Source organism: Plectropomus leopardus, chromosome 8, assembly GCF_026936395.1.
Source record: "Plectropomus leopardus strain MGB_pleo_1.0 chromosome 8, ASM2693639v1, whole genome shotgun sequence".
NCBI lineage: Eukaryota > Metazoa > Chordata > Actinopteri > Perciformes > Serranidae > Plectropomus > Plectropomus leopardus.
The window spans coordinates 3,333,856-3,355,914 of record NC_142183.1 but is presented as its reverse complement, the minus strand read 5'-3'; the positions used below and the strand labels follow the sequence as shown (position 1 = coordinate 3,355,914).

Here is a 22,059-nt window from a genome sequence, read left to right as displayed (position 1 = left end):
AATCATCGGTGTGAGTTGCTCAACTTTAACGCGCACCGAGCAGCCTGCAGGGATCCAGGAGATCCCCGGTTAAGCTTACGGTGCTGTGGCAAGCAGCTTATAAAGGAGTGGATAAATAACATTACACAGCACTGATGTATTGCAGTGTTTGCCCCAACAGACACTTTATTAAACAGCTGCTTCGATTCTGAGAGGAAAAAATAAATAAAACAAAATATCCCTCCAGCCGAGTAATACATCAACAAAAAGACACACAAGTCTGCACGATTTCTCCAAACAAAGCAGTCCTGTAGCCAGTGGATATGGATCACAATGTCATAATATCGCAATAGTCCTCAGGCTAAGTCCATGCGTTCAGGGGCGCACCACGTGTCCAAGTCTCCGGCACTGAAATTAAAACTTCCCTCAAGAATGCGTCAAAAGTTTCCAGAGCGCCCCTCTGCATACCAAATAATCCTCCGCGAGCAGCAGCACGCCGGCTGCTCTCCGCTTCCAGCACCGACACACAAACATTTATTCGCTTTAATCCGTCAAATTCCCTCATCGCCCATGGCTGATAACATTTCCTCCAAAAAACACGTGAAAGCCACACGTCAAATTACACATTCAAATACACACATACACACAGCCACGCAAGAGCGAGACACCAGGTCGCGCTGAGCCGGGGAGATGCTGCTGACAAGCCGGTCGAGAGGCTCGCATCAACCGGGCGTAGCGTGCGCCACAGCGGGCGACGTGCAAAGACGCGCCCCGGTGTGGAAAGCCCAAGGTGCGGTGCGTCCAGAGAGGCCCGGATCTTACCTGGCTGCCGGAGTTTTCTGTCAGGTAATTGAAGACAAAGGACGAGAGTTCCTCATCTAATAGTGGAGCGCAGTCCGCCATCTTCTAGTGAATGAGGAGCCGCGGAGTCAGAGAGCGGAGTATAGGAGGAGGAGGAGGAGCAGTGGGAGCAGGCCGCCTGCAGGGGGCGCATCTGTTTACACACACAAGCACACCATTAAAGACATGCGGGTCTCCAAAGTGGGGCCTGGGGACCTCCCGGGGTCAATGCAGTGGCTCCAGGGGGTCCTACAACAAAATTAAAATTAATTTCACTTCATTTTGATTTAATTAACCCTTTGAGACCAGAGTGTTTTGGTTTTTCTTTCAAAAAACATGTGAAGAAGGTAATGAGCAATGAAAAAGAAACAACCCAAAAACAGCAATAAATTTTAAAAAATAAAATTAACTGATTTATAAGTGCTCAAAATTATAATAATTCTGTAACATAATTTTAAATATGCAATTGTAATTATAAGTTAAAAAAAAAATCCTAGCTTTTCCTTTGACATTTTACCCTCGCTTTTGTAGCCATGTTTCCGATTTCAGTAGAAATCAAACCAGTTTGCTTGAGTTTCAAAGATTTAAATGCTTATGAAAGAGTTCTGAACATAACTCAAGAAACTGATATTGATCCAGGTTTCATATGGTTTAAAAAATAAATAAATAAATAAAAAACATGTAAAAAACATAAAAAAGTAAAGTAAAACACAGAAAAGCAAGGAAATCGCCCGGAAAAGTGCTTAAAATATAAGAATTCCGTAACAAAATTTGACTGTGTAATTATGATAATTAGAAATATAATTATAATAAGTAGATATAGAACGTTTTTTCTTTTTACCCCAGACATTTTACCTTCGGCAGCTTTCATAATGGCACCATGCCATTTACCCACATGGGTGGTTTTACTTAAGTGGTCCCTGAGTGCATTAGGCTGTGAGTATAGGGGCATCAAGTAGGTAAGGGCCCAAAAATGGCCCTCAAAGTGTAGCTTTTCAATCTGGATTGCCCCCTGGTGTCTGACTGCAGTATAGGTCATAAAGCCCGCCCCTCCATGTTAGTGTATGGTCATCGGCAAAACTGAAAACTCAAAGTACACAACAAACTGTTTTTCCCAAAGATGGTCTCTGTCACTCAAAGTAGTTTTCTCCCTGATGTTTGTTCAACTGTTTGCTTTTATAAGTTTGTTTTTTTAATGAGTTATTCAGTTCCCCAAAACATGACGTCACCAACGCAGTCTGGGTAAACCCAGTGGTTTGGGCATTTGGCCATTATGAAACCTGTGGATAATCTCTTTAGGGCCCATTTTTCAGCCCATTTTTTACCCACACGTGCCCCACATTGAAATGTTGGATGAGTAATTTCTCCACTTGAATATACTACACTGTTAAAATTCAATCTGTACCAGCTGAGATAAATAATCCAACATTTTTGCAACATTTATCAAAGCCAGAAGCAGCGAGCGAGCGAGAAAGGTAGCACAAAAACAAACTGGCTCTCCAGTTGGAAAAAAGCTTTTATACAAAGCAACTTGAGTCACTATCACGATCACAAACAGAAAAGGCCTGATTACTCAGGACGCACGGTTTAGTCTTGAAAATCTCGATGAACCACTCTGCACTTGTTTTGAGAATCCAGCAGAGATATAAAGTGTTGGCTGCATCCTGTTGCTGGGCAACTGCAAAAGCATTGTGGATGACATGAGTTGATGCCACTGTTAACATCGTAACTTAAGAGAAGTCTCACCATATATGTCAGTCCCAACCGGCAGTTTTCTTCTCTCAAACTGTAACAGCCAAACTTTTGAAACATTTTTGGGTGCTTCTCTCATCATTGCATTGTGTGCTTCAAACTCACTGTACGTGCAAAGAGATGCAGCATTTGCAACATGTTGCAGCTGGTCGTTTGGCTTCATTTGTTGCTGCCTGTCAGGATGTTTTTGTAATGAAGGCACTTTAGCAGATATTTGCAAAAAGTATTACAGCAATAAAAATGAACCAATAACTGTGTTTGATCAGTTTCAATGCATTGAGTCGGCCGGTCTGCAAGAACACAAATGCATCGGGGACCGAGTGAGATCCCAGAGTGACGATGAGCGAGCAGGCAGCTTTGTGTCAACATCGTAACACATAATGGGCCTGGAGATGGGTTATATCTGAACGTGACATTGCAGTTTTTTCCAAGTGAAATTATAACAATATTCTTAAAAATTATTAACACAGTATTGCATCATGCACCAAAACTGATACATGATGCAATCCAAACTTTACTGTAATGTCAGATTTTATTATATTTTTATGGCACTCTGCTTTTATTGCAATTTGAGTTTCTGCAATTGCAGCTATTCCCACAATTTTAGACCAGAAGGGGAAATCAAGCACTAAGAGAGGTGATTGTAATGTTATCACTGCAATGCAGCACAAGGGTTGTCTGCTCTGCAAGAGTGTTGGTCAGGAAAGGGTTAAGTGTCTGAGGCAGGAGATGGACAAATCACAGTGTTTGTATATCAGAAGTCTGGCTGACAACATTGACCTTAATGCAATATTTGTGCCTTCCTGCTTATCTTTGTGAGGACCAGGGATGGGGATAGTTCATTTTTTATTGATATTGATAACATTATCAAGACTTCTTAACGATCCGAGTCTTTATCGATACCACCGTCGATACTTTTATATTATTTGGTGGAAAGTCGAGGTGAATATGTTTTTAACAGAACTGGTTTTGCTTTTATTTTTTAACAAGTGATGTTTCAGAACAGAACAAAAAAATCTAGTCTTAAATAAACATGGCTGAATGAAGGATCAATAGCAAAAATATATCAGCAGCATGAAATTAAAAACATTTTTCCATCTCTACTTTCCATTTTTCATTACTGGGAAAACACATTTCTCACCCAAACAACTTTATTATTCAAGTTTTTGTCGTCAAAAAATACATTTTCTTTTTCTTGATGTTGACATTTGAACATTTATTTACTTTTGCCTAATTGTCATTTTGCTGAGCCGACCTTGAACACATCACAATGAAACCATATGCAACAGTTTATTTAGCTAACTAGCTCCCATGCTGCCGATTCAAAACTGGATTTCAACACTGGATTAGTATTTTTAACTGACGGGACTTGATACAAAGTTTGGGTGTGATTGGATTTAAATGACGTGACTCGAATCGAGATGTAATGTTACGTTATAGGACTCACGGGACTCGACAGCGGTATCAATATGCTGAAATATTATTGATTTTTGGGTTTCGAAAAAAGAAGACCCGGGTGCATTTTAAGAACATAAATGAAAGTAAGAACATTTCTGCAGTCCTCACCTCTTTGGGGTGTCGTTTTTGTTGTGTTGACCATCGTTCCCGTCTGTAACAACAACACTGTACAGCACACACCAAAGCATTTCATTTTGGGATCTGGGGTTGTAAAGAAGGTCTGACGGGAAAACGCGTGCAGTCACTTGAGCAGACGGGTTTTAGATAAACCCCCCAGGTTAGCCGAATTTGTTTGGAGAACAAAAAGAACAAAGAAAAAAAACAGGAAAAGGAAATTTCCCAAACTGTCTGTTTGAAATACGCCAGAGGGAAGAGCCCTAAAAGTGCTTTATGTGTCCCACATGAGAAATCGACTCTAATACTAAAATATTTTACTGCAGAAGTGGTTAAACTGACTGATTCTGTGACTCATCCACAGACTGTACAAAAACAATGGATGTAGCCACTGTGACGTCACCCGCTGGTCTGTGGACTCTGGTTTTGAAGGTTCAAGTTTAGGGTTTTGAGAGCCAAGGGTGACGGTATTTGGAGGGGAGGGAGGAGCTGAGGAGGAGCGAGGGTGGATCTGACTGGAAGCCCGAGGTGAGGCCTCAGGCCTGTTTCACGCGGCGCGTCAGCCGTGCGTGACTTCAGTCTCGCCGAGCAGCAGCGTGTTACATGCTTGTGGTGTTCACACATGCAGCATTGTTGCAATATTAGTACTGTATTTACAGATTTATAAGCACAAAGTTCTCTCATTTATGAAGCTACACAAGCTCCTGCACAGCCGACAACACGGTCCTGTGCATGTTTCAAAATAAAATGCATTTTAGGAGCAACTGATGGGGTTCTGTTGTTTTGAAAGGGAAGCAGGGAAGCTGGAGTAAAACAGCCGTCTTTGTATTTCCTCTTCTCTGTGACAGAGAGAGAGTTTAAACTGCAGTCAAAAGTGGTACAGAATCAATATAATAATAACAACACCATTTTCACTGTCTATTCTGCTGACAAACGTACGCGTCACGCATAGAAAATCGGCCTGACAAGCGCCGCTCAGGCGGGCAGTGTGGATGCTCTAACTTTAAAACATGGGCACCGAATAAAAACCACGCTCAGCGCTGCTGACGCGCTGCTGACGCGCTGCTGACGCGCTGCTGACGCGCTGCTGACGCGCTGCTGACGCGCTGCTGCTGTGTGAAACAGGCCTCAGCTTGACACTCAAAGCAATTCTGCCCTTAATTAAACATAAATTTAAGACTTCATAAACTTTACACAGATGAGAATATATAAAACTTCACCCCTATAATGGTGTCATGAATGGAGAAATACATCTGTAGAAACAAAGTCTTTTGTACCAGACTGTAAACGTGCTTCTTTCTGCTGTAAAGCTGGACATTTTAACATTGGGGTGAACGGGGATTGACTCGCTTTTGGAGCCAGTCTCAAGTGGCCGTTTGAGGAAGTGTAATTGTAACTTCAACATTGGCAAAAATTTTTCAGCCGCTTGAACTGAACCTCATGAATAAAAGAAATGCAAAATAAAGCCAGGCTGAAAGGGGAATCATACACCTGAACTCCTGTAATTTTGACATGGCAGCACTAAAACATTTCAGTGAGATACCTGGAGAGCCTGCTTCTCCAGCCTCCAGCCGCTCTGCTCTCTCTATAGTACACGGCATGTTTACCCTGGAGGGTCTTTGTCTTTGTCGTTAATGTCAGTGGGACTTTGACTGATCCTGTATTTCCAGCAGCACAATGTAGCAGGCCTCCATTTACTGTACTTAGGAATTGTTTCGAGTTATCCTTAATTTAGCAGATACAGGAAAACCTCTGAAAACTGTGTTCTTGATTTTTTAAAATCTTATTTATTTATTTATCTGTTCATTTACTTATTTATTTATATCACCAAATTTAGGATCAATCAGCGCTTGCATTATGAAATAACTTGAGTTCAGGTGTATCATTTTCCATTCCAGCTTCATTTTGCATTTTTTTTCATTTATGGCCTGTGCCACAACATCTCTAACATACTGAATCAAAGACGGTATTAAAGCTACAAAATAAAGTACATTCACGTTAGCATATAAACATCACCACTGAGATCAAATGTCTGTACTAATTATGTTCTGTAAAGTCTGCAGCCTGCGCACACATCAACAAGAAAAGAGAAAACATTTTAAACAAACAATTCTGAGAGAATTAACAATACCACTACAATTACTGCAACCACTACTACTGCTAAAAATAATCATATGTATGTATAAAGAAGAGAAAATCTGCACAGCTCTGCAGTTTTTGCACATGTAGTGCACACACTCAATGCTACATTGCCCCTCATCACTGATGTTCTCCTCTGCACAGTTAACACTACATTTGTCTGCTGGAGGACTCATTGTGGAGAAACATCGACCACAAGAAACAAATGCAAAAACGTGCCCGACTCCCATGTGGTCCGGCTCGCTACAGTCCGCGATTTTGACTCAACACTTCTCAAGATGGTGGCTGGGTGACAAAATTTCTTATTTCACAGCTAAACAGTGTAAGTCTCTGAAAACAAAATCTGCTCAGGTTCAATTTCTCAGCTTCCATCAGTCTCAGATCATAAGATAACCAGACAGCTTAACCTCTCTGCTCCCTCTGCACTCTGCAGAGCTTTGTTTGTTTCGCTGAATGAGGCTCTGCAGACTCAAACAGCAGAAAAGTCTCTCGCACCTCACTGAAACTAGAAGTCTCCACTGGTGGATTCACTGTGTAACCTTTAGCATGCAAGCTAAGTTCAGCACACACTCAGTCAGGTGTGTCAACATTACAGGTGTGTTTCTTTTGGGTCACTTAACATGCTGGCCGGGTGGTGCATAAAATCTCTGATTTTATCGAATGCATCCTTTTTCTTTCTTTTTACCCATACTGATGCAAACCATAAGCCATAATAACATAATTATTTATCATAATACACTTCCAGTAAATGTTTTCATTACTTTAACCCAACACAGTATACAGAAAGACGATGGTTCAAACGGACCCTCGGTGCTTTCTGTAGGTCAGTCTGAACCATGGATGAAAGATTGCAGCTGATTTCAGTTTTATCTCCAAATAAAGTGGTTAAGAATAATCTGCTAACATCTTCACAGAGACATAGTTAACCCCTAACATCCCGGATCAAGCTTTTGCACTGAATAGGTGCTGGATGGACCTTGTCGGCAGCCAAACGGACACAAGACTCTGATGCAAATTTAAAAAAATACACTGCAGGAACTGATGACCAAAATGACCGGATGGAATTTTCTTAGTAGCTGCTGATTTTAATCAACTCATCCTTCAACCACAAAGAAGCAGGACCAAGGACAAATGTTATTTCGCTTTTTAAACTTTGTTTAAAAAATGACTGATAAATCAACCCCCTTCCTTATTCTACCATCTAATGTGTTGACTTGTTTGCGACAGTTCCTTTGTTTCCACACCTCTGCAAATATTATGAGGCTAAAAACTCTGGAAATAATAAGAAGGTAAACAGACCTGAACTTATATAGCAACTTTCTAATCTTCCAACCACTCAAAGCGCTTTAACACTACACCGTCACCCATTCACACACTGGTGGCACACTGGGGCTGCCATACAAGGTGCCACCTGCTACTCAGCTTACACATTAAAACACACTCACAGAAATGCCATCAGGGACAGTTCGTTTGTTCAGTATCTTGACCAAAGAACCGCATTTCAAACCGCTGATCTTCCGATTAATGGACCACACGCTCTACCTCCTGAGCCACAGCCGCCCAGGTCCTCACAAGCATAAGAGACAAAAATACTGAAAATGTGTGTATGTTTCTTTGCATATTACTGTATTAAAAAAGAGGAAGTGAACAAGAGAGAAACATAGGAAACGTGCATATTTATATATTTCAGTCTCTGTTTGTCATTTGATGACGCATTAAAAAACAGAAATATAGACCCTCTTTCTCTTCCTTTTGATGACACTGCAGGTATTTAAACACATCAATCTCCATCCAAAAACATCACCGATTCAGACTTTGTTTCTACTTGTCTCATTGCTGCAATCAAAAGGTTCATAAAATAATTGCTCGTTAAAGCACATGTACAGTCAAGCCTGGTGAAGACATTCATAAAATATCATAAACCACATCTTTATCTCCTTAGCAAATATATAATTATGCAATACGAGGAAAAAGGAACTTCATTCAAACTCTTAAACGCTGTTGCAAAACAGCTTCACGTATGTACTTTGTGTGTCTGGCTCCAGTTGTCTGGTGTTTTCGTCATTGCAAAACAAACGTGGTTCCATATTCAGATATTTCCGAAAGCTATAAAATGAACAGGAGGACATCAACGGTTGCCCTGAGGGTCAAAACACAATATTTCCCAAAACACTACAACATTTCAGTAAACAAAATATTTCCCAAAACAAAACATTTCCCAAAACTCTACAACAACACAGAAAATGGAGCAAAGCTGCAGAAAATAACATTTTTGCGCGTTTGTTTTGAGAAATGTTGTTGAGTTTTGAGATTTGGTACTTTGTTTTCTGAAATCATGTTTTGTTTTGGGAAACGTTTTGGTATTTTCAGAAATGTAGTGTTTTGGGATACACTGTGTTTTGTTTTGTTTTGGAAAATGTTTGTTTTGGGAAACGAAGTGTTTGGAAAAAGTTAAGTTTTGGAAAATGTTGTGGTGTTTTTGGAATTGTTATTTTGTTTCCTGAAATTTAGTTTTGTTTGGGGCATATTGAAGTGTTTTCTGAAATGTTGTGGTGTTTTGACCCTGGGGGCCACTGATATCAGATAGAGATAGATATCAGCTGAGTTTGGCGTCATTTCTAAAAATAAAAGTGTACAGTACTGTTTTGCATCAACATTCAGAAATCACACTGAAGATCAAGTTCTATAACCACAGAAGCAGAAAATAGACCAGAATGCAACGCAGTTACATGGCAGGTTTTGTCTTGCGTAAATGACAAATTGTGGCTTTTCTCTTCTTATCTCGGTGCTGTTGAGAAAATGCAGCACATGCAGCCAACGACAGCCTGAATCTAACGCATGACTCATCACTCATGGTGATTTCAAAACCTACTGCCCTACATATTTCTCACCGACCATATTCATTTTCTCTTGTGCTTCCTCGACGCTTCATTGCCTTACAACAGAGAAAAGAGGCGGCGAGCTGGTAACTCACCAACCTGCTGTGTGTTTCATGCTGTCTGGTCAGCGCCGGCCTCAGAAGAAGAAGCCAACATTACTGGGATGCCAACGAGCCGTTCCAAGCTGCGTTCCAGTGATGTCCTCGTCTTACGTGACTACGTTTTATATTTACATTTCAGGCCTTCAGCCAGTCCTCTGCTCCAAACCGTCTGCATGCGAGGTCAACAGCAAAATAAACTTCTTCATGAGTATCACGGGACAGTGACATTCAGCAGGTTAACCCTTCGAAACCTGGAGCAACATAGGTTTTCTTGAGCAACTTGGTGAGAAATTTAGCACAAATTATAATAATGATGTGTCGATTCATAAAGTTATTTTCAAAAAGTTGGAAAACTGTTGAGGGAAAAAAGACAAAGCTATTAAAAAAAAACTATATTTCTTCTTATTATAATTACATATTTAAAATAATGTTGCAAAATTATTATAATTTTCAGTTACTTTTCCAGTTGATTTTCTTGTTTGTTTGTTTTTTTTTAACTTTCTTTTTCTTTTTTTTAACCCTTTGAAACCAACATCAACATCAGTTTATCCTGCATTCAGACGCCTTTCATGAGCATTTCAAAAAACAAAAAAATGAAACAGTGCTGAAAAGGCAACAAGCAATTTGACAAGGTTTGTCCCGAAAATTGCAAGAAAAACTGAAAAGAAAACTCACTGAAAATTAGTTTAAGAAAAAAGACAGAAAAAAAGAGAGAGAAAACATTTGAAAACAATTATTTAAAAGTACTTATATAATTATAACTATACATTTAAAGTTAATTATATTTACATATAAGCACTTTTCTTGTTTACTACCATTTCCCTTTTTTGTGTGTGTTAATTTCAGGTAATTTTCTTGTAACTTTTGTGACTAATTTCTTGCTAATTTTGGGTTATTTCTTGTTAAGTTGTTAATTACCTTCCTCTCATGTTTTTGAAGGAGACTGAGCCAATTTGCTCAGGTTTCAAGGGGTTAAACCAATTTTCAGGTAATTTTCTTGTACTTTTTGCTTTTTTTGTAATATTGATGTCATTTCTTTTCAAGTTGCTCACTGCCTTCGTCCCATGTTTTTGAGAGAAATCACGCATATTTACTACGTTTTCAGACGGTAAAAAAGATTGGAGGTGACACTAAGGTTATGTTAAATGGAGCAGAATATTTCTGAGGTGGATTTTGGATCAGTGAGGAGCATAAATTGAGAGATAAAGTGATGGGAGAAACCTTTTTTCAAACTTTGTGCAACAGCCTAACAGAACAAGAAGAGGAGTTCTCTTTTTATGATATAAACTCTAAACTAAGTTGTCCTTTTAAAATACTAACTCCTCTGGGATTTCCACAAACAACCCTGTGCTCTCTTTATATTTAGTTATCTCTCTGTACAAACAATAAAAACTAAAAGCGAGAGAGGAGGAACACAAAATGTGCCGGAGAGACAAGGAAATGCCGCGGGGGGCTCACAAAACAAATGTCTGAACCCAAAAGAAAACTCAAGATGACAAACAGGCTATAAGCTGCAGAAACGCAGGCAGCGGCGTTAGTGGCTCAGTATATTACGTCGAGCTCCAGCAGACCGTCACAAAAACAATCCAGGTATCTTAACTGTAAGATGAGATGATGTGTGTCTTAGCAGCATCCAGACCATCCCAGCTGACATTTCAATAATGTTTCGTCCTCGTGGTGCAGCCGCCCATCCAAAAACCGGACTGTAATCTAAGGTCAGACAAGTAGGGCTGGTATGTGTCAGGTGGTACGGCCAAATACAGTATTTAATCCAAGTGGACATTCCAAAAATACTCCAGGTTACATCCTCAGAGTACTTTCTGCTAATCAAAAAATAAGTCGGTGCTGACAACATGCTGAGCTTCTGAGCTCCTCAGATGACTTCAGAGGTTATTGGACTTTTCAGCGATTACTAAAATAACATTTTCTTTTAAAGAGCTGCAGCAGATTAAATTGATCGGCCTTCCTCTCTGCGATCATGGATGAGTGCGGCCAATATCAAGCAAATCTGTATATTAGATTATGAGATGCTGTATCTTATGTGAAAAGTGGATTTTTTTTCCAAAGTGGGTCACCAGACAAAAGCTCATTAATGTCCAAAAAAGAGGGAGTTCATCCTCTAAAGAGCATGAACGTCAAGAGTAAATGTCAGCGCACTGTGGTCAGTAGTTTGTGCTGTGTCCTGTGAAGACGGGGACATTTAGACCTCATGATTGGAGGAAATGTATGACGCGATCACCAAAAATATTAGGATTCACTGGATAAGCATATTAACAACTGCAAACACAAGCAACTTCGCTTGATTTCTTCCAAAAACATAGAAAGAAGACAATGAACAACTTAAAAAGAAATGACCCAGAAATCAGCAAGAAATAAGTAAAAAGTTACAGGAAAATTACATAAAAAATCAGCAAAAACAAAACAAAACAAAATATGTTATATATATATGCTGGAAAGTTAAAGACAAAGCAAAAACAAAAAACAACTATTTTATCATTTTAAATATTTAATTATGATAATTATAAATACGGTTCTATTGACATTTATCCCAAGCTTTTTTTTCTTAATAATTTTCTAAATCTCCTAATTTCTTGCAATTTGTGGGACTTTTCTTGCTCAACAGCTTATTTCCTTTTTCCTCATGTTTTTTAAAAGGAACAAACCAATTTGTTTGTTTCAAAGTGATGTTGATCCAGGTGTCAAAGGGTTAAACACACAAAGTGCAGTACGGGGTCCTTACATCGTAAATTACATCTTGGTAGCACCATATGACTGAAAAAAGGAAAAAGTATAACAGAATGAAAAAGGACATAGTTAAAAATGCACTTGAGTCATCGAGATGAGCGCAGGGACAGCACAGTTGTCTCTCACGATATTACCAGACTTTTAAAGTGATTTTTTGGGGGTTGAAAACTGCATTTGAAGTTTAGTATTTTGTTCACACTGCAGGGGCTGCGTACGGTACAGCAGATCAATACAGAGTAAATACTGTATGACTCCACACAAACTATCATAGGAAACCATCTGGAGAGCTGGTGCTGCTCTCGATAATTTAAAAAAAAAAGCTGTCTCAGATGACGGGGCGAGGGAGAGCTGAGGTGTGACACAGCAGAAAAATGAGTCAACAAAACAGATGAACCTGAGCCACCTGGAGACCGGGGCTGCTGCACCTGGAGGCGTGGCTGCCGCAGCGCTCCGACTTCCTGCAGCAACGTCCACAGCAAAGTTCACACAACTCAGTCAGACCAATAAGTTCAGAGCGGCAAACCTACACACTGATCAACGTAACCATCCGTAGCCCCCTCACAGCCACACCAGGTTTTCAAGCAGGGAAAATGTTATTATGGGATTTCCTGAAAGCACGGGAGCCACAACAAAATCTGTCAAAATAAACCAATTTAGGGAAAAAAGTGACATTTCCACCCACAGTATGTGGACAGGATCTCCAGAGTCAGTGGCTGAGAGTTAGAGGACAGGGGGACACACTGGTACATCGACATATACAGCTGTTGCATGTTAGGCAGTGCATATATATTTGAACTTGAGGTAAAGAAAACACACTGAATGAGTTTCCTTTCTCGTAAAACGTATTGTATGGTAGCCCTAAGCTGCCCTACGTTCAGCGCTGTTGCCGGTGGCCGCTCCGCCACTGACGTTTTCCGCTGGTGTCTCCGCCAGTGTCTGCTCCGCTCTCATTCTCCACCGGTGTCAATTTCAACCGGTGTCTCTGCCAGTGACAGTGCCAGTGTCATTTTCCGCTCTCATTTTCCACCATGCATATGGATCAAAAACATGAACTATCGGCAACATTAAAAATGTAAAAATGTGTCTAAAAGTCAAGATAATAAAGATAATATGATGAAGAAGGCTCAGTTCTACATTTAAATGTTAATACTTTATTTAACAGTAACGTTTCTAAATTCATAACTTGCATACTTCCACTGTTTTATTGCTACTCTGTCATTACTACTTACAGTAAAAAAAAAAAAAATACAAAAAGGATTCAAGCACTTTTAAGCTTTAAATAGACAGAGAAGCAATCTGTCATGGATCCAAAGCGTCAGCGAGCCAGACGCACTAAAGACAGTCAGCCATGCTGCCGCTGAGCCAACAGAGCAGCCTCAAAGTGAGCCAACCAAACACATTTTACTGTGAAATAGGCCAATAAAATATGTGATGTGTGCACCAGTGTAACACTTATAGTGCTAAATATTTCCATAAAGCACCAATCCTTTGGAAATCGCTGATTCTAAAATCGCTGTAATCGAGCTTTGATTATAAAAAGATTAACTGTCACAGACATGAATGAGACTCAGAGGGAGAAAGTCAGAAATGCAAATCCAGACATGCAAATCCTGGGGAAGTTTTTTCGGCAGATATTCAAATCAGAAGATGAATATCAAGCAAAGGCCAGTTTCCGCTTTTCATAACGTGTGTTTGTTGACCTCCATTTTAAACAGCATTAATGCAAAAACCAAACATTAGCTCCCAGACTCCCCACTCACCTCCGCCTCCTCTGTGTTATATTCAGGGTTTGGGGTCCTAAAAATGAATCAATTTACATTTCTCATCCTTAAAGGCGTCTTGCAGAGGACGTTACTGAATCAAGAGCGCTCTGATTTATGGCGGTGTTTAATTCAAGGCAGCGGGGATCATTGACATGTAACTGGGGGATTTCATTACTTGCTTGGCCAATCTGGTGAGAGGCTGCAGGGGGAATACAGTGCAGAGTGAATCCGACTGATGCAGGTATTAACTCATCCTGTGTGGTGTGTTTTGCTCGTGCTCGTCACTTCTTCACTCAATAACTCTTTCTCGCTCACTCGTTCAGGCAGTCACTCTGCCGGCAGGCTGACCTTGACCTCTGCCCTACTTATTAACTCAGTGTGTCATGTGTGTCCACTCACATATTACAGCGATGTTGATAAAGGCGAGGCTTTAAACCAGTGCACTCAATTTATTGCCCACAGGTAAAATCTGGCCCCCCAAAAAGGTGCTGGGTGGCCCCCCAAATAAAGTGATTCACACTGGGAATTGTTTTTGTACTTTTAGTGTACATAAGGTGCCAGAGCGCAGAGGTCCTAGCTAAGCCACAAATGTCCTAAAACCCTAGAAATGTCCTGAAATCACAGAAACATCCTTAAACCCTGGAAATGTCCAAAAATTTGATATCTGTCCTAAAACACTACAAATGTCCTCAAATCCTAGAAACATCCATAAATACTCAATATACAAAAACTGAGAAATGTCCTCAAATCTGAAAAACATGCTAAAATCTGACAAATCAGACATGTATGAGGCTGCCGTCACTGGCCCCTTGTCTTCTGTCATTTTGCAAAAGTGGCCCCCATGCAAGCTGAGTATATCTGGCCTTCCCCTTTTTTTAGCTAACTGTCTTCAGTCTCATTGTCTTCTCTCTCTCGGTGTCTTAACTATCTTCATCACCCTGAAATCACAACACAACAAATGTTGAGGATGACCAATTTTCACACCTGCCACCCTAAAAAAAGCAAAACTTGTATGGTGTTACTGTTTTTACATTACATAATTTCATAGGTAGGGTGAAAATTTGCCAACAAAGCAGCATTACTAATCTCAAAACATATTTTTGTTGCTATGCTGGAGTACAACTCACAGAATGATTGTTCAGCTCACAGATCTGCTACGTCATCACATTTCCTCGACAGAAAGGGTGGCCTAAAGGTGTTCCTCGTCATCTCAACTGAAAGGCCACACTGGAGGGCACTTCACCATGTTTCCTCCACTTCAAGGTCAACCTAGTGCACAGTTCATCGTGTTTCAGGCACCTAGGAGGGCACTTCATTACTTTTTCTTTACTGAAAGGGCATCCAAAAGGAAACTTCACTGCGTTTTCTCTACTGAAAGGGCACCCTAAAAGGCATTTCCTTGTGTTTGCTCCACTGGAAGATCACCATGGAAAGCACTGCATCACATTTCCTCCACTGCCAAGGGGATACTTCACTTTGTCTCTACTGGAGGGGCATCCTAGAGGGCAGTTAGCCATGTGACCTCCACTTTACAGCCACCGTGAAGAGCACTTCAACACGGTTCCTCCAATGACAGGGCATCCAAGAGGACACTGCATTTTCTCTACAGGACAAGCACCTTCGAAGGAGCTTTAGCATGTTTTCTCCACTTCAAGGTCGCCCTAGAGCACAGTTTATCCTGTTTCTTTCACTGGAAGGACAGCCGGGAGGGCACTTTGTTTTGTTTCTTCCACTGGCAGGGCACTTTGTCGTGTATCCCTCACTGGGAGAGCACCCAAGAGGGCATTTCATTGCATTTGCCTCACTGGAAAGGCACCTTGGATTGCAGTTCAAAACGTTTCCTCCGCTGTAAGCGCACCTTCATGGGAACTTCATGTTTCCTCCACTTCAAGTCCACCCTAGAGCGCAGTTACTCATTTTTCCTTCACTGGAAGAGCACCTAAGAAGGCATTACATTACGTTTTCTCAACTGAAGGGCCACTTTGGAGGGCATTTTACCATGTCTCCTCCACTTCAAGGCCAGCCTGGAGCGCAGCTCATTATGTTTCCACCAGTGGAAGGGTACCGTAGAGGGCACTGTATCACATAACCTCCACTGGGAGGGCATCCAAGAGGATCATGTTTTCTCTACTGGAAGAGCACCATTGAAGGCATTTCATGTTTGCTCCACTGGAAGGGAAACTTGATGGGACCTTTAACATGTTTCCTCCACTCTACGGCCACCTTAGAGGGCACTTCATCACATTTCCTCCACTAAAACGGCATCCAAGAGGACACTTCATCATGTATTCTCTACTGAGGGAGCACCTTCAAGGGCCCTTTACCATGTCTCCTCCACTTCAAGGCCAGCCTAGAGTGCAGTTCATCATGTTTCCTTCACTGGAAGGACAGCCAAGAGGGCACTTCACTGCATTTGCTCCACTGGAAGGCCAATTTAGAGGGAAATTTATCACATTTTCTCTACTAGGAGGGCAATTAACCATGTTTTCTCTACTGGAGTGCCGTTCTTCACGTTTCCTTCACTGAAAGAGCACCCTTGTGATCTTTCCACTGGAGTGCCACCCTAGAAGGCACATTTCATTTCCTGGAAGAACATCCTAGAGAGCAGTTCATCACGTTTCATCAGCTGAAAGGGTACGCTCTTGCATGTCAGGTGGCCACTCGTGAATCTGTGCTACCAGAACAAGGTGATCTGGAGTTCGAAGCCTGGTACGCCGATCCAAGTTGAGGTTACATTACCACCTAAGATGTCTATAAAAGGTCTAGCTGTGAATATACACTTCAAATAGATTTTGTCGGGTATGTCCTCACATAGTGATCTATCAAAGACGGTTACTGTATTAATAAACCATCATGTGACGTCTGACATTTACATCAGCATGTCTGTTGTGTGTGTGTGTGTGTGTGTGTGTGTGTGTGTGTGTGTGTTCACACTCCTCACAGTTGTGGTGAAAATGGTGAGAGAGTGATGTGGCTGCTGATGCTGATGGATGATGCGTCACGCACAGACACCTGTTACAAATTAAACCAAAAACTAAATGTGCAGTAGGATGCATTGAGCCAGTGTGCAGCAGCTGTCTTTCATTAGACTCCATGGATTGCACACAGGTTTTCATTTCACAGACTAAACACTTCAGCGGCTCTTTTTACTGATTAGTTTCTCCCTTTTTCTCAGGATGACAATCTGTAACAGGTACTGCAGAGTTTGACTGATATTCTGAAGCCTTTGGTCCTTTGTGTGTGTGACTGGACAGAGGACACTGCTGAGATCTGCTGCTAGATTTGACAAATTTAAAATAGTGAAATCTTTTCTCTTTTTTCCAATCAACACATGCATGTCTAAAATAATTGGAAGTGGAGTGGGATATGATAATAATATTGCAACTATACCTGCATCTAGACAACCTACTTATCAGAAATGGCTATTATTTGGTTGGTCCTGTGGTGCAACAACAATATTTTAACCTCTCTGAGTCTCCCTGATGCTCCATGGCTGAATATGTGTGCAAGAAGAAAAATAGAGTTCAGAAGACGTGCTTCCAGTCTTCTCTTTTATCAGCCGACTATAAGTAAAGTACGATTATTATACTGGAAAAATTATCTGTGCAATGTTCTTAGATAACACAAAATTAAGCCAAAAATGTCTTTACCTATATAAACAGATAGAAGCTTTTATCATCGAGCCATGACTTTGGAACTGAAAATAATTTGAAGAAAACATTTTCAACTAAACTGTATAAGCTGAAACGGCGTTTGGTTTCATCGCTTATGGTCCTGTGTTATTAAAGTTGTGGCACATTTCACACAGCAACAAAATCCAGTCTCTAATTGGAAAAGTGAATTTAGCAAGAATATTTGCGAAATTTTGAAAATGATTAGAGTCTCCCAAAACTATTTACCTACCCAATTGGTCTACTGCCCTTTTATCACCCTGTACCAACAACATGCCCAAAATCAGGACTAAAAAATACAACACATTCTCATCCCAGCTCCTCAAATATCTCGACACTTTGCCAGTGGACTTTTCTGTCTGCATATGGTGCCCTAAGTGTCCTCCTACGTTTGTTGTTGACATTCGGGGACAGCATGTCAGTCATGCCTATTAAAATGCATTGTGTTTTTTCAAAATACAATTCTGTTTTCACAGGAAACGCACAGTTTCTGCTCCTTAGGTGCATAAATCCTTTTTCTAAATGAAAGTGCAAAGCCGATAAAACACCTCATATTATACAAGTGTATGGCATAACTGACTTTGTCGCTAATAGACATTTGCAGGGTATGAATGTATGACTGTGGGTGTGCTGCTGCTCTAAAGTGCAGTTGTAAATTAGCTAGTGGTCGGCTGTGCATGAACAGCCCTGCAGAGTGAAGCACACATCCAGGAAAAAGGCAATGGTAATTGAATTGCAATGATGTGGTGCTGGTAAGATGTAAAACACGATAACACGGTTATCGACGGTGGACGGTGGTTAAGCGTCAGTTATATTGCTGATGTGCATTTCTGCAACTGCAAAAACTGTAAAGGCTAGACGTTGACTTTCTTTTACCGGAATGAGTCTCCGTTTCTATAATTTTCTTTTTAAGACTGCAGTTGTCTTTTAATAGCTGCAATAACAATAAATGTCATATTATTGTGATGTCAGGTATGGTTTTCTATAGTTCTTATAGTCTATTTTAATTCATTTCATTTGAAGTGTATTTTATTTGAGATATATTAGATGTGTGTAGGTTATTATACTGCATGACCATGCAGCAACTTCCAGATCTGAAAAATGAAGCCAAGATCCAGAAACTGCAGTTCCTCTAATGACCACTTGAGGCTGGCTCCGAGAGTGAGTCAATACCCATATGTTAAAATGCCCAAATTAACGGCAGAAACAAACATGTTTACAGCCTGGTACAGAATATGGTTTTGGTCTCTAGAGCTAATTTCAACATTTATAACAACTAAAAGGGGGTTCATTTTTATATAACGCACGCGTTTTAATTTTCTTTATGCATAATTTAGGACGTGGTTACTTTGAGGGTGGGTGCTGTCAGTTGACAAGTCGCTACCACAAAGATGGTGTAGCTGTAGTTGTAGCTGTTGTTATTTTAGTGGTCAATGTTTTCCTTGCCTAAAATGCACCATGCTAATTAAGATAGCAGCTAGCATTAGGGTTGCTCCACCCTCTTGTCCAAATATGGTCACTGCTGGCTCCAAAAATCCAAGATGGCGATGGCCGAAAGGCAAAACTTGCATTCAAAACAGGAGTTCACAAAACAATGGGTGATGCCACAGTGGCTACGTCCAGTGTATGCAATAATAATAAATTACGATGTTTTATTCATATGTAAATAAATTTAATTACAAGAAAAAAGAAAAACTCACCATGCTTTCCTTTTAGTCGACTTTTTGTTGTTGTTTTCATTTAAAGGCATTAAGAAACTATGAAAGGATCACTGAAGAGGAAACCCCCTTCAGACGCTGATAACCAGCAGGTGGTCAGAATGAGAAAGTGCCAAATCATTTCAACAAGTCATATTTTCAACTACACAGGCCATAAATAACAGCTTTCTGCAGCACTTGAAGGCAGCTTTAAAACAAGAAACACTGGTCTGACCTTCAGTCCCACCTCAGCAGCCACCTCTCTGTCTGTTTACATCCCTGCGGTTCATAACTCACTTCAGCTGCCGCCGGCTATTCAAACATGCAGTTTCTCCGTCTTTTCAGCCACATGTGACATCACTAAAGCACGCTGCAAGAAACTGTTGCAATCAAAGCAAAACAGAACCCGAGGGCTCTGGTCTTACGCTCTCTTCTGATTGGTTAATAAGCGGTAAATCCCGGGGCGAGGATGAGCTCACTTTGCCCTGAGCTCCACACATTCATACAAGAATAATACACTCTATGTATGGAGAATAAATCCGCCCACATGCGCACGCAGAGCCCGGGGTCGTACCTACATGTGCTGACTTGACAGTAAACATACATACAGTTTTTTTTACATTCTCACTGCCTGTAGCTCCGCATTCTTCAAGGGGTTAACAGTGACACGCAGACAACACTGTGTGACATGCAGTCAGCCTGTTTTGTGTCAACACATTAGCTGAAGGCCGAATCAACCAATCAAACAGAAGCATTTTGATCTCGGCGAGGCTGCAGGCTCGAAGTTCAGATCTCACTGCACGACATCTCTGGAGGTTTTGTTGTAGAGGTCTTTGGTTCGGTCGTCTATGAGTGAGCCCGCAGTTACTAGGAAAGGACCATATATATTGTCACATCGTTTTGATGCATAAAAACAGCTTACTAGCAGAGGTGTCGTGCTGCTGGAGCGTCATTCAGGTGCGCTCCGGCTGCACTTTATCCCTGTTCTAAGTGTTTGAAGATCCAATCATCGCTCACGGTGATACAAGAGAGACAACAGGTCAGTTTCCATTACATATATACGCAAAACTCAAGCGATATGTCGATAAAACACAATTGTGAGATGACTGCGCTTCCATTAAGAGATGGTATGTGACTTCTCCTCTGGCGATAACTTTCCAAGAAGCTTGGCGATGGATGTTAAAACATCAGCAGCTTTATTTCTATCGCAGCCACCGTAAGTCACCTAAAGTCTCGACTTCTTCCCGCTCCGTTTGGGCATGGACTGTTTTCTTTGGGCTTTTCTCACCGTTTGTTGCTGTTTGTTGTTTTTTTGTTTGCTTGATTTTTTGTTTTTATTTGATGCTTCATGTTTACATACATTTCAAACCAAACCTCAAAATTTCGCCGCATTAGCCGTCATTATCTCCAATCAAAGGTGACGTAGATGTGTTATGCGATAATGGAAAGGCGAGCCCCTTATATATGGGAGTAGCCATGTGGGGATTTCTCGAAGGTCCACGATTTCACAGAGGAATTGTGGATTCAAAACTTCAGGATGATTTATGATGATGAGTTATGTGATGCAATAACAACGTTTTTCCTTGTGCCTGGCGTCATAGGTTCAAATTTTCTCAAGATTACCCCTAAAAACCTTAAAACAACACTGACATGCTCGTATGTACAGGGAAAGAGATGTTGGTTGCTTTCGTTGTTCCTCCTGTCCGTACCGGCTGAGATCATTTCTTAAACCGTTTCAGTATAGGAAATAAAGAAAAATTTACTGTCTTTCACATATACATATAAATGCCACTATAGTTGGGACGCAGCAATGAAATGCAAAGTTTCCTTTAATTATCTTATCAAAAGCTTTTGAATATATTTGCTTAAAAGAAGTTGACGGAAACACATTTATTCACTTTTTTGCCAAAAGTTCTGGAATTTCCTTAAAATTTGCATTTTAATGGCAACATAACTAGTGTAAATGTCTGTTTTTTGCTAAATAAACAGTTTATCATTCCTTTGCTGAGCACAACCCCTCTCTTCTTGTGTCTCCTAAAACAATTTTATACCTCGTCTCATTAAATGTTTCATTCATATTTTCATTCTCTCTCTCTCTCATCCCACGTTTCTCTCTGCGGTCCCACTGGATGCTGTTCGCTCACACTAAACAGCAGCGATAATGATGCAATTCAATTTACACCGAAACAACATTATATTCCCATTACAACTGCAGCACGTAACTGCAGTGATCCGTTAATGCCGACACCGGGGAGGAAGCTCAGCGTGCATCAAGAATCAGGGACGGAGATGTAGCCACTGACACAGACGGCATTTAGATCATCACAGGACAATAAAACTGTCCAAAAAAGTCCTCAAAGTCCTAAATTCTCTCCATGTTTACACGTGTGAAATCCATGTTGTATCATTTCCACTGCAAGTCGAGGGCCCTCCCATAAACAACCAGTCTTATTGATCAATTCCACAGTAAAGATGTGATTAATCAAACTTTAATAAAAACCTAATATCAGTCTCATATATTAACGTCTCATAAAGCTGCCAGGAGACATTACACTATGTTACACGGCATCAGACAGACAACATCCTCTATTGATGTTTACTATAGGAAGTCATGTCTTGTATGCAGTTATCAATCAGTGCCGTGACCTATTTCATAGACGGGTCATGTGTTTATTGATCAGCGGGGAGGGAGGGAGCACGTTCAGCCGCAGCTGTGTCGAAGCAGGCGGTCAATAAACACTGTTCAGTGGAGACGGAGCCCAGTTCAAACTTTTCTCGTGGTCTGTTTCTGTTTGAATGGCTTTTGCTGGTGAACTCTGTGCCATTTGTCTACATGGAAGCTCCTCATTGATTTGCATCACATCCATGAATCTATGTAAATTTATTGATTTTGGACCAAAATGCCATTGTCAGAAATGTTT

The 22,059-nt window shown here is 40.7% G+C and overlaps 1 protein-coding gene across 3 annotated transcripts in view; it reads right to left on the bottom strand.

Annotated features, from left to right (window-relative positions):
* Positions 1-22,059, bottom strand: part of ppargc1b (peroxisome proliferator-activated receptor gamma, coactivator 1 beta) — a 202,777-nt gene that overhangs the window by 157,255 nt on the left and 23,463 nt on the right. For all 3 annotated transcript variants that reach the window (XM_088080750.1, XM_088080748.1, XM_088080749.1), the window contains exon 2: positions 802-973. In XM_088080750.1, coding sequence (XP_087936876.1) covers positions 802-882 — 81 coding nt within the window. In that variant the 5' untranslated portion in view covers positions 883-973. The remainder of the gene's footprint in view (positions 1-801; positions 974-22,059) is intronic.